The sequence below is a fragment of the Pleuronectes platessa genome, chromosome 9 (assembly GCF_947347685.1).
Source record: "Pleuronectes platessa chromosome 9, fPlePla1.1, whole genome shotgun sequence".
Lineage (NCBI taxonomy): Eukaryota > Metazoa > Chordata > Actinopteri > Pleuronectiformes > Pleuronectidae > Pleuronectes > Pleuronectes platessa.
The window spans coordinates 23,646,705-23,659,011 of record NC_070634.1 but is presented as its reverse complement, the minus strand read 5'-3'; the positions used below and the strand labels follow the sequence as shown (position 1 = coordinate 23,659,011).

General features: G+C 42.5%; 1 protein-coding gene across 1 annotated transcript in view; it reads left to right on the top strand.

Moving 5' to 3' along the window:
• The window catches only part of LOC128448055 (collagen alpha-1(XXIV) chain), a 76,822-nt gene extending 65,115 nt beyond the window's left edge, over window positions 1-11,707 (top strand). Inside the window, exons 46-60 of the mRNA XM_053430581.1 lie at window positions 710-763; window positions 1,246-1,353; window positions 3,334-3,441; window positions 3,525-3,632; window positions 4,871-4,924; window positions 5,039-5,101; window positions 5,224-5,277; window positions 5,427-5,462; window positions 6,223-6,258; window positions 6,627-6,653; window positions 7,677-7,742; window positions 8,078-8,246; window positions 8,361-8,470; window positions 8,802-9,038; window positions 10,204-11,707. Of these exons, the coding sequence (XP_053286556.1) occupies window positions 710-763; window positions 1,246-1,353; window positions 3,334-3,441; window positions 3,525-3,632; window positions 4,871-4,924; window positions 5,039-5,101; window positions 5,224-5,277; window positions 5,427-5,462; window positions 6,223-6,258; window positions 6,627-6,653; window positions 7,677-7,742; window positions 8,078-8,246; window positions 8,361-8,470; window positions 8,802-9,038; window positions 10,204-10,353 (1,380 nt within the window). The 3' untranslated portion in view covers window positions 10,354-11,707. The remainder of the gene's footprint in view (window positions 1-709; window positions 764-1,245; window positions 1,354-3,333; window positions 3,442-3,524; window positions 3,633-4,870; window positions 4,925-5,038; window positions 5,102-5,223; window positions 5,278-5,426; window positions 5,463-6,222; window positions 6,259-6,626; window positions 6,654-7,676; window positions 7,743-8,077; window positions 8,247-8,360; window positions 8,471-8,801; window positions 9,039-10,203) is intronic.
• The last annotated feature ends 600 nt before the right edge of the window (window positions 11,708-12,307 follow it).

The window sequence follows — 12,307 nt, the reverse complement described above, 5'->3', positions numbered from 1 at the left end:
TTTAGTCGGAGGCCGTCTGATTGCTTAACTTCTATTTCCCCCGTGAAACAACGCTGAGCCTCCTTCATCAAGTTGCACGTAGCTTTCTTTCCTTTTAAATGTTCACAGGTTTCCAGATACCAAGGACTCTCTTCCACATGTGAAAAAGCTTGTATATGCAAGTGGGATTATATAACCAGAACGCTATAGAAGTGTTACGGACGCTATGGGAGTATTGCTGTCAATTAATTCATCCTGGCGTGAGCTTAAAGTCCGTTTGAGCAAAAACCTTCACATGCAACATATAGACTGAGCAGTGGAGAAATATCAGAAACTCAACTTTCTGCCAAGAAACACTGGAAACGTGAGGATCTTCTATCGTCCTGTTTCAAACTAACTGCTCCAGTGAAGGATCCATGAAGGATATCTGCAGAACTGTAGAAGCAACTTATTGTTTCAGGGATTCAAAGCATACACTGAGTTGTCAATGTATTTAGGGAATCGCATGAGGTGGCATATACTATTATTAAAAAACCCTATGTTAGTGTTATGCCACATATTTCACTTTAACCTGTGTATATTATCTTGAGTGTCTGAACTCTTCTTCAGGCTCTTATTTAACGAGGGCTTTAACGCCTCTGCTCCTCGAGGGGCGACTGAGATATGTAACCTTGTGTGTTTGTGTAAACGCCCGTGATTGTTTTACTCTTCATGCTTCGTGTTTGTCCAGGGCTCAGCGGGGAAGAAAGGAGCACGAGGCCTGACCGGAGCTTCTGGGATTGAAGTGAGTATCACATCGTCTAACGCTCAACGCTCAAAGAGAAACTTCAGCAGGGCACCGAACTTAGAACAATAACTCAGGCCCTGAATTTGGCTCCATCCCTAGAAACCCTCACGCAAACCATCCAACCGTTAATAGGCTTAATTGGATTGTTGATGGAACAGGTATCAGAATAAGCCATACACCAGCCACTCTTACTGTTTAGTTGGTGTCTGGATATTTTAATTTGTTCTAAACTGACTTTCCTTAAAGTTCCAAACATTTCAGTGCTTGAATACTTGCAAAATCTGTTAGTGGATGCTGACAAAAGCAAAACATCAGGGAAAATATATATATTTATGGTTTAGTTGATCAGGAACGCATTCATTTATTTAGAGAAGTGCCATGGGTTGATCATGGGTGTTGATATCTAGTGAGAACAGTTGTTTGCTCTTCATCTGTAAACGTCCCTCAGCCTGACACTGACCTGAATTGTCCTTTTCCAGGGGCGTGGTGGGTCACCTGGACTCGTGGGAATGATCGGATACCCAGGGCTCGACGGTCCCACAGGACTGAGCGGGTTCACAGGACTACCAGGATTAAAGGGACGCCAGGTAACGGACAACATTACCCCCTAGACCGAAATTCATATCTGAAGATATTGGGAGTTTTATGCTACGTCTCAAGTCCCTTGCACCATAAATGTAGGTCATAGTCAGAAGATTTGCTTATAGAAGACATTTAGAAGACATTTGCTTTGCACTGTGATTGAACCTCGATCACATCCTCATCTTAACCTTGTGAGGACCTTGAGGTCACAGATTTTTTTATCAAATATATAACTACTTGATCATTTACAGCAAGTGTATTGATGGAGTGAGTTCAGTATTGTCAGCTGAAGACGATCAGTCGTAGTATACAAAGCCCTTCATCGTCGAGGCTGAGACTTCACCACAGCCTCCCGGGTTTGAATCTGGCTGAGGCTGTAACACGTCATCTTCTCTCTCTCTTTTGACCAAAGATAAATCCCAGAAATATCTTTAAAAGAAGACAGAGACATGTGGCGGAGATAGACTAATCATTAGATGTCCTGTTTGGTTTGATTGGCTTCCTCTGCTTGTGACACACTCGGTTTATTCAAATAAATGTGCAGCCAGAGCGGATTGAGATTTCATGCACGAAGGCCAAGTCCCTTCTGTCTGGCTTTCATTTACACAATATGACTGTGTAAAGGTCAAGTGAATCTAATTTTGGCCTGTGATGTTTTTGGCCTGAAGTGGGAGAGTCTCTTTTCAAGCAGAACTCTGCAAGCTCTTAAATCACACAAAGTAGGTTTCATTTAAAAAATACATAGAGAGTAAATTCAAAAAATGATTCTTCTTATTATCCATATTATTTGTGAAATGTTTTCTCGAGCCAACAGTCGTGAGCCTCTATGGTATTTTTTTGTGATATTTTAATAAGCCTGTCTGAGCCATTGAGTTCAGTCGGGAAACTCCATTATCAGTCTCACACAACTGTGGCAAAGATACTGGAATATGGCTTCCTGCAAACCAGTTCCCATCAAACCTCTCATTGCACTTGTTGGTCACTATTCCCATAACTGTCCGATATTCCTTTATTTATAGTTTTCCTCATTATCTGCTCACATTGCCAGTTGGATGCATTCGCACAGTGAGAAGGGAGCTTGTTAGTAAAAGTTAAAAATAACGGGGAAGGAATGCAGAAGAGGAATTGTTGGAGGCACTAGTCATTTACAAGAAGACTCATCTATCTTTTTATGATTCTATGCACAAAGCCACAAAACACGGGAAACAATCTGAAACAATAAATCATCTTGCTTTTGTCCTGCTCTCTGTGAATGTGGAAGTTTTGATGGTTCAATCTCAAGTCTCTGAGAACCCTTATTAAAGTGACAGTGGCGTTTCCTTAAACAAGAGCTTCTCAGCACCTGCTGGTTTGGGGGCATCAGCCCAGTGAACCTCCAGCGGTATAATCCCCCCCGACTTATCAGCTCTCCTCGTGGCGATGGAGGAACAGAAGCCTGTGCACGGGGCGGGGGGGGGACGACCCGCCTCGATCTGTTATTCTAATATCAGCCGCTCGCCTCCGCCTCAGCACCATGCTGATGGAGCAGGAAACCGCGGTGGTCTGCGGTGTGCGAGAGCCGCTCGGTGACAGGCAGTCAGTTTTATGGGCACACTTCAGGGGCATGCTGTCAGGAGCTGTTATTACAGGCAGAGGCCGGCAGATGTGAACACTGTGGTTTGCAGACATGATTTACACACGTGTTTGGGATGTAAGGAAATTTTACATCGCGAGAGCCTGCTCATAATGTACATGCATCGTCAAGCAGTTTAGTTTTCTAATAAAATTCCAGCTTTACAAAAAGACATTAAGATCAAAGTTGTGTTTTTCTAAATTTAAAGGACATTACCACTGATTTAGCATGTTTTACCATATTAACTACATGAAGACTCAAGGATAAAATGTCTGCCCATGGTTGCCCATGGTTTGCCCTTGGTATTTAAATGCAGCCACTCACATGATTGGATGTTTTCACTTGACACTGACACACTGTGGTGCACCTGCAGGGTCAGAGAGGCTTGTTGGGACTCGAGGGACCTGCTGGGCGTCCAGGTCCCAGGGGAGAGGTTGGACTTCCTGGACCTTCTGGAGAAGGAGGACCCACTGGTCACAAGGTAAATATTGATCTAATGTAATTGAAAAAAAGATATGTCCTGCCACCATTTCGAATGACCTTGAATAACCTTTGTTGTTTCAGGGGGAGTCTGGTCTGCCGGGGGACAGGGGGGCGTCAGGAATCAAAGGCATAGAGGGGACTACTGGGGACCAGGGCAGGACAGGTGACCCGGGACCCAAAGGACAACTAGTAAGTGTATTTCTGATTTAAAGCAAACTTCTTTAAATACAATATCTTAAAATAAGATTCAGACTTGTGGAGATTCTGGAAAGGATTATTATTTATGATTATTTAATATAGGGATATTGACACATGTTCTTATCTACTTGAAATTGTTCTACAAAATTTGACATTAATACGTTTGGAAAAAAGTTTTATATGCACTAGGAAAACTACTTACATGAAAAAAAATTAAAAATTGTTATTATTAATACTTGACCTTCATTATTTTAATGTTTATATGAAAATTGCTGACTATCATAAAGTTGCGTAACGCAGAACATGCATTTCTTTCATAGACTGAGAAACAAGGAGCTCCATTCTTTCTGCTAAGTCAGTGTATCATCAAAAATATTTATATTTCAAGGTGAAACTGTTGCATAATGTGGCTTTAAATCGACCCCATCCCTAGAAAATTCTTATCACGAGGGGGGGGGGGGGGGGTTATGAATGTATCCTTGTTGCTCTAAATATAGCTTCAGGGGGATTTGGTGGCCGATCGGTGGTGAGGGTTGAAAATGTGTGTGTCTGACACTTTTCCGCCCCGAGTGCAGTAACAAATTATGTGGGCGAGACCAGGAATGGAAACATTGTGCCTGGCAAGTTATATAAGGTCCTCGCACTCCAGGGACCTGAGAGAGAGAGGTGCTCCACTTCACTTATGTAACTCCTCAGAAGAGGAGAAAAGAACCCCCCCACCCCCCCTCCCTCCTCCAGCTATCTCCATTGATGCTCAGGGAACAGAGAGCGCACTCAGGCCCTCTGGTCAGATCCTCTTACGCTGTTCGATGAATAGAGTTTCTCGGCCAAAGTCGCGGGGCTGAAAGCGGAGCTGTCTGGAGGATGTGATTGACTGGCTGTACAAACACAGTGTCTGCCACCCAACCCCACAGTGTGTGTGTGTGTGTGTCCAGGAGGATGTGTGAATGTGATTTGACGATCGCTCCACACGCGAAGCTGTGTGTGTGTCTGTGTGTGAGTGTGTGTGTGTCCCAGTTCTCAGAATTTAAATGGACATTTCTAAAGATCAATTCACAGCCTCTCTTCTGTGTGTGTAGATCATCAAGATATGATGGGAAATCACACATGAAAACACTTGTAGGTTCTCTATGGTGTTGGTCAAATGCATAATGTCCCAGTGTTACTGTACAAAAAGGAGATGAGGCTCCTCTGTGGCTGTGACGTGATGTTTTCTTCTCTGCTTGCAGGGAGACTCTGGAGATCTGGGGATGGTTGGATTAAAGGGGTTTCCAGGGCCAAAGGTGAGGCACTGAGAAGAGAAGCAGCAGTTAAACAACCTCAGGAACAATGAGCAGAACGATAATAGAAGATCAGAGTTTATTGTCTTCTTTATTAACATATCTTAATTCACACAGGGGCCGAATGGAGATTTTGGATTTCGAGGATTCCCTGGCCCTAAAGGCCCGATGGGAACTCTGGTAAGTTGAATGTAATGTAGAACCAGTACATCACAGTACTGTGGTAATACAAATATATCGTATAACAAAAAACAGATATGACAAACTCGAGTATTCGGTCTCAATCATACTGTTTCTTTCAGGGATTCTCTGGACCTGTTGGCCCTGAAGGAATGATCGGCCCGATGGGGAAACCTGTACGTTTTTGTGTGTGTGTGTGTGTGTGTGTGTCTCTCCATGTGTGTGTGTGTTTGTGTGTTTTCACAAGATAAGTTCTCACCAGTGTGATGTTATACTTATTATATTATGTCATATAACTTTATGATGTCATTTGTCTTTTCCACAGGGGCCACGGGGTCCAAAAGGAAACTACGGTGAAATGGTAAAGTCTGATACAAACTGACATGATAATAATTTTCAGTACATATGAATATACATGCTGATAATTTGCCAATGTGTGATCGTATCATGGTGACAATACGTCCTCACTGTCAAAGCATTGGCTCATTACGTCACCAGCTCAGTGTAAATGTCTGTGTTTAGAGACACTTGTACTTTAGGGACAGTGCTAGTTTGGTTTGTGTGACTTCATCCTGAGGTGACGGCCGATCGCTGAGTCGTGGTTGTTACTCGGCGTCTCCCACACTTCGCTGCCGACCCACTCGTGTAAACCCTGTAAAGGAAATGCCTTATCAGAATGTTGTGAAATCCGCATATTCACGTCTATATCCAGTCTGTAATATAAACAGTGATTCCCGGCTCAGCTCTAAGGCCCTCTGTAATTCACACCACCACAAACACACAATGAGCCTTTCTTCGAGCCCTTTCCCTCAGACACTGATGTCAAGTATGTGTGTGTTGACATGAGCTACCTGAAACTCCACAAACAGACTTAATAAAGTCCAGCTGCCCCTCGTACAGTAGCTGCTACAGAACGGTGTCAGATCCTTAGTCAGCCAGAGGGGGCAGCAGAGGACAACGTACAGTACAACACACAGTCCCACTCATGTTCCACACGTATAGAGAAAGTTAACGAAATGTCCACAAGATGTAAACAAATTGTAAACGAGTATTAACTTACTCAGTTTCTACATATTTTTATCCATATTAATGAATATTTTCTTTCTGCCTCACACGTCCAGGGGCCTCAGGGACCACAAGGAAATCCAGGACCCACAGTGAGTGTGAACCCCTTGATCACATTTCAGTTTGATTCTACAAATACAAACTGTAATGATAAAGTTCTGTGATGTTTCTATTTGTGAAGATTCATGGATGAGCTTGATTTCACTTTAGATCAATTCAGACAGATATTTGCATCTGCATAAAAACCTCAGGGACCATTTTGGATTACTGGAAGCGTTCTATATGAATAATCTTTGATTTCAAAATACTTTTTTCTTTCTGTCTAACTTCACTTGGGCCCTCATACATCTCCCCATACTGTAGCTTCACAGAGACACAGACTCCTTACACCAGAATGTGAACTGAACTCAACAACAATAGGATCATTTTTCACTGGGTCTTTTTTCTTTCCCCACCTCAGGGACCCCCTGGAGCTCCCGGTCCAACAGTAAGTGCTTCATGACACACACACACAGTCAGGATTAACCAGAAGAAGAAGCAGGACTGTTGTTTTGAGGTCGATGTAAAAGACAGAAATATAAGAGACTGGCCCAATGACAGCTGAGGCTGGAGGTGTTGGGTTTGTTGCGGGTTGTCTGTCCATCATTTGTCAGTCCCATTCCCATGAATATCTCAGGAACATCTGGAGGGTGTTTAGTTATATCTGCTACAAGCATCCACTAATGGCTGATGGCCAAAGGTCAAAGTCAGACTTAAAGTGTCAATTACAATCGATTTTTTAATGAAATGAGTGATATTTTGTACCCAGACGGTCAAAGGTCAACTTCACGATGACATCTTAATATCTTACTGGTGGTTGGTTAACACCACAACTCAGGGAAGAGGAGACTGTTTTCGTGTGGAGTTTCTGTTCCATCCCGTCCTGTAACCCAAGATCTTCTCCTGTCAAGATCCGTTCCTCCGACCGCAGAGCAAAGCCAGGATCGTGTGCGAGAGCCAGCGCGAGAATCTCTTGCTGTTTATTTGCTAAACTACGCATGAGCCAACAAATCATCCAGTCATCATCCTCACGTCTCTAATCCGTCATAACTTCTGGATAAAGTGTGTCTGAATGACGTTTTCCCTTTTCAAACAATTCCAAGAACCCAGAGGGAAAAAAAACACGAGGGGCTCTAGAAGTCCGAGAGGGGACAGCGGTCTCAGACTTATGGACTCCTTGTCTTGTTGACACACATTATGTGATAACTTCACTGTTTGTGTTGAGTGGAATGTCTTATTCTTCCCCCCCGCCGGAGTCAGGAATGTGACGGTTTATTGACGGACGACTTATTTGACTATTTTCCTCTTGTTATTAAAAGTGGATTCAGATTCTGCTCAAGTTTTCTCTGTAAACTGGACGTGTGTTGAAATTGTAAACTATCAACAAGCCCCATGGATTAAAATATCTCAGTTTAATAACGAACAGGATACTGAGCGTGTTGTGTTGATAACCATGATATTCACCCCACAGAGGCGGATATATGACGACTCGGTGTTCTATGGTCGATCCGACTCTCATGCTGACCTCAGGACAGAGGTGAGACACTGATTCTCTGTCAGCACTGAACTGTACTAGTAGGTGGATTGTTGGATGGATGGTAAACAAGTCGGCAGATTGATGGCTTGGTCTCCCTCCTATTCAATTTTACACTCCTCTTACCAGAAGGTTGGCAGGTCCATCCCAGTCTTTCCTAGTCCGCATGCTGAAGTGTCCTTGGGCAAGACCCTGACCCCCCAATGCCCCTTCTCACAGAGAAAGTGCTGCACATAGATGCACTGTCTGAATGTGTGTGTGTGTGTGAATGGGTCATCAGGACAAGAAAACCTCCATATGAAAACAGAGCATTTTAGCGTTTCACCGTGTTTTACCAGAGTTACCAGAACACAGAGGTGAGCCTGCCCGACCAGAACACGGAGATCCTGCAGACCCTTCACTATCTGAGCAGTGTGATCGAGAGCATCAAAAAGCCTCTGGGCACCAGGGAGAACCCGGCTCGCGTCTGCAAGGATCTGCTGGACTGTCATCACAAAGTCCAAGATGGTGAGAGACTCGACTAACTGGTTCCGTGCACCTTTTTATTTATAAAAAACCTTTTAATAAAACATCATCTTGTTCTCCTTGTTCTTTTCCTTCTGTCTGAATGTGGACCTGCAGGTTGGTTCTGGGCTGATCCCAATCTGGGCTGCACTTCTGATGCCTTCAGGGTCTTCTGTAACTTCACCGCAGGAGGACAGACCTGTTTACATCCACTGGCCCCGAATAAGGTAACAGCTGCACTGAGCTCGGATCTCCACCCAGGCCAAACCAAAAAGAACTTAGTGTAAAAAGTCAAACAACACTTCTAACTTTCAAGATGCTGGGAAAGGGAATAAACAATGTTTGAACCCTGATTCTCATGAAGCTTAATAACATGTTTTTGAATCATGGGGATAGAAAACATGTTTTCTCCCATGTCTGATTCTTAGAGCTCATCTCAAAGGGTTTGAATCAGAAATCCTCTGTATTGTGAACTCTATGTTATGTACATTTTCCAAGTCTTTAACATGAGACAACTCTAATTACAGATTCATCAAACTTATACTCTTTCCTCCACAGATGGAGTTCGGTGTCGGCAAAGTCCAAATGAAATTCCTTCACCTGTTAAGCACTGAGGCCAGACACAGCATCACGCTCCACTGCCTGAACGATCCACCCAACGTCCCGGCAGACGGCTTCACCTCCACCGGCCCCGTGCACCACGAAAACACCACGCTGCGGTTCCGTGGCTGGAACAAACAGGCGTTCGAGAAAAACACGCCACTCGAACCACATGTGCTGCAAGACGAGTGCAAGGTAACAGGAAGGACAGACGAGTGGCTCCTACTCCTAATCCTGGAATGTCCCCTCGCTCTGATTATGTTTATGGAAATCAGGCTGTAGGGAGATTTGGACTGAGGTGGTTTCACTGTACAGCTGTTGTTATGTTGAAGGAAGTAAAAGTTCATTTATTTAGAGCTTGATTGATACAAGATGTCATCGTAAGCTACGTTGATCTTTCAAACATGAAGTGATACCGACAAGTGTGGTCAATCGTTTTTTACAGAACTCAATTCAGAAAAAGTAGCTTGAGGGCAATTTGTAAACTTTCTCTCTTGTTGTGATTGGCCTCATGTTTATACCTTTTCAATTCAACTCTTAACACATGAATCTAAAGACTATCAGCCAATATATGGGCCCCAAAAATCCAGTATCGCTCCGACTCTAGTTTTAATATTTCCGTTGTTTGTTTGTTAGATGTCATCAAAGGGAACAATAAACGTCTTGACTCAGTTTCACAACACTGCACATTTATCCCCACCAACCACGTCCCATGAAACAGGCAACAGAGACAAAAAAAATAACAACACAGGACAATTTGACGGACAGTAACATGAAAAACCTGGAAAAGTCATGGAATATTATAATGTCTTTTTCCAGGCCTGGAAAAGTCATGGAAAAAAAAAATCCCAAAGGTTTTGGAAAAGTCATAGAAATTTGTTATATTCATATATCGTTCATTTACGCTGAGTTTTAAATAATTCATATGCTTTTAAAGAAATACGCTCAAAATATAAGCAGGCATACTTGGGTTTGTGTCATTTAAGGTACACTGTATTCCTTGGAATTCTCATTGTTAGTTTAAATACTACATTTTGTCACTTTTTCGCGTATACAACAAGAATTCACGAAATGTTCGGTCATTGAAATTTGGTTTAAAGTTATTGAAAAGTCATGGAAAAGTCATGGAAATCCATTGGTCAAAATGTGTATGAACCCTGAAAGAAGCCAAGCTAGGTTAATATTGGTTGCAGGTACAAAGCTTGTACAGAAGCAGGCCCAGGTGTCCTGATGGCAATATACACTTTTGTCCCTTGAGTAATAAAGATTTCTAAATAAAAGTTTCTTCCAAACAGTTTCAGCGTTGAAAAATTGGAAATACAAAACACGTGACTCAGCTTTTCTTTCTTTTCTCTTTCAGATCCAGGACGGGAGCTGGCACCAGTCACGTTTCCTCTTCCACACTCAGGACAGTCGTCAGCTCCCGATCGTAGACGTGCAGGACCTCACACCCACATCATCGCCTGACAGCCGGCAGCATCTCGAAATCGGTCCGGTCTGCTTCCTCTGACACCAGCATCCCCGTCCTCTGACCCCCTCACATCAAACTACGTCAATGCAAGGCGGTTTTCAAAATGGCTGAGGCTTGAAGACCAAGCCTGAGCGAGAGCGTCCACGGGAGTCGGTCCTCGTCCTCCGGGCGTGTTGATGGGACTTTTGTGAGAGTAACAAAAAACGCTCTGTGTCCAGCTGAAGGCCGAAGTGCAGGAGCTCGATCTCTGTGGAACATCCAGGCCAAGAATCCAAGAGGAGAACCGTGTATAACAATATTTATCAAATACATGTGTAGCATACGTTTTTGTTTGTTTTAATTTGCAGTCAAATGGTGCTTAGGTCGGCTTTACATGGACCCACATTAGTCCCTGGCCACAGGGCCGGGCCTCACTAAGCCGCCGCCGGTCCGAACCCCCAAAACTCACAAACACACACACACACCATCCTACACAGGGGCCGAACCCGAAGGAGCGTGCCAGGCCTCGACACAGGAGCACTGTCTAACTAAAGGTTTATATGAGTGCAATAGCATGTGGATGATAACGTGTGACTTTTGAATAGTTCATTTTTTCCAATCAGAGGCCTTATTTTACATTGTTTTTCATGACATGTGTTTCAGTCCCGCTCAGTCGGACCTGCTCATCCTGACGGATGGCGCTCTACCTCTACCCGCTCAATTGCTTTTTCTAGAATAGTCGCTAATGTCGAGTTAGTCCGTTTTGCCTTTTTCGTGTTGTATGTACCGGTTACATCAAGATGTGTTCAATTGTACAAGTACCTATGTTGATTTGGTCATTTCTAATTTATGAACCATTTTTTTTTTTTTTTGCTTTTTTGATACACCACATATTTTTGTAGCTTTTCCGTCTATGTGGTAGGTTGTTCAGGGGAAACCTGCCATTGGTGCTGCAACACACAATGAGTCATCAGCGAGTTTTTGCATTTCCTGTGTATATATTGACAGCATACTGTATGTTTATTTATATCCTTTTTTTTTTTGCTCACATCACTGTATCACAGTAAATTATACTCAGAGAAATACTTGGTCAACCACAACTCAGTCTGAAGAAGTATTTATGTTCTTAAGGTGTGTTTGTGTGTTGGCACCTGTGACTTTATGTTTTTCATCCTGTTATTTACAGTTGGTTCAGTGGACTGGCAGCTACAATAAGCCAGAGTCAGAATACACACACACAAACACACACACACACACACACACACACACACACAACTCAGTCATTTCATATCCTTAACTTATATTACCTTGAACAAAGTGTAATTATATAAAGTCTGTGGCGGATTCAGTCGGATGCTGATGTGTAAATAATAAACAAGTTGTCAAACAATTAAATGAAACATTTTATCCACAAGTGGGTGTGTGTAGTTGAATTGAAAAGACAATGCTTGAATGTACACTTTAATAGAATTTGTATTGTGACATATACCAATACACATATGCATATCTTTATGTGTATATATTGTTTATTGAGTTGATTCTTCATTGCCACATTGAGTGAGACCTTTAAACATGAATGTGGTAGATTGAAGCAAGTTCCATGGGCAACAATTGCTTTTACTTTCCAGACAGACATCATATCCATTCAAATACAAAAACAATAATAGAGAATTTACCAGGCATCACAACAAAGGGAATATGGATAAAATATATCTGTATTACATATATTATAATAAATATAAAGACAAACAACAACAACAATTAAAGCCCTCAAAAAGCCAGTTAATTTGCCTGAAAAAAATTATTAATAATAATAATCATAATCCTTACAATTTCAATAAGGCCTCAATGTCTCACTGTCTGTCGGTGCTCTAATTATTATAATTATTATAAGAATTGTTGCTGCTACCATTAACAATGATTCATAATCCATAATAATGCCCCGCTTATTGTTTTCATTTTAACAAGTTGTCGGTCAGAGCTGAAACCTGATCATTACACAACGGTTCCTGGT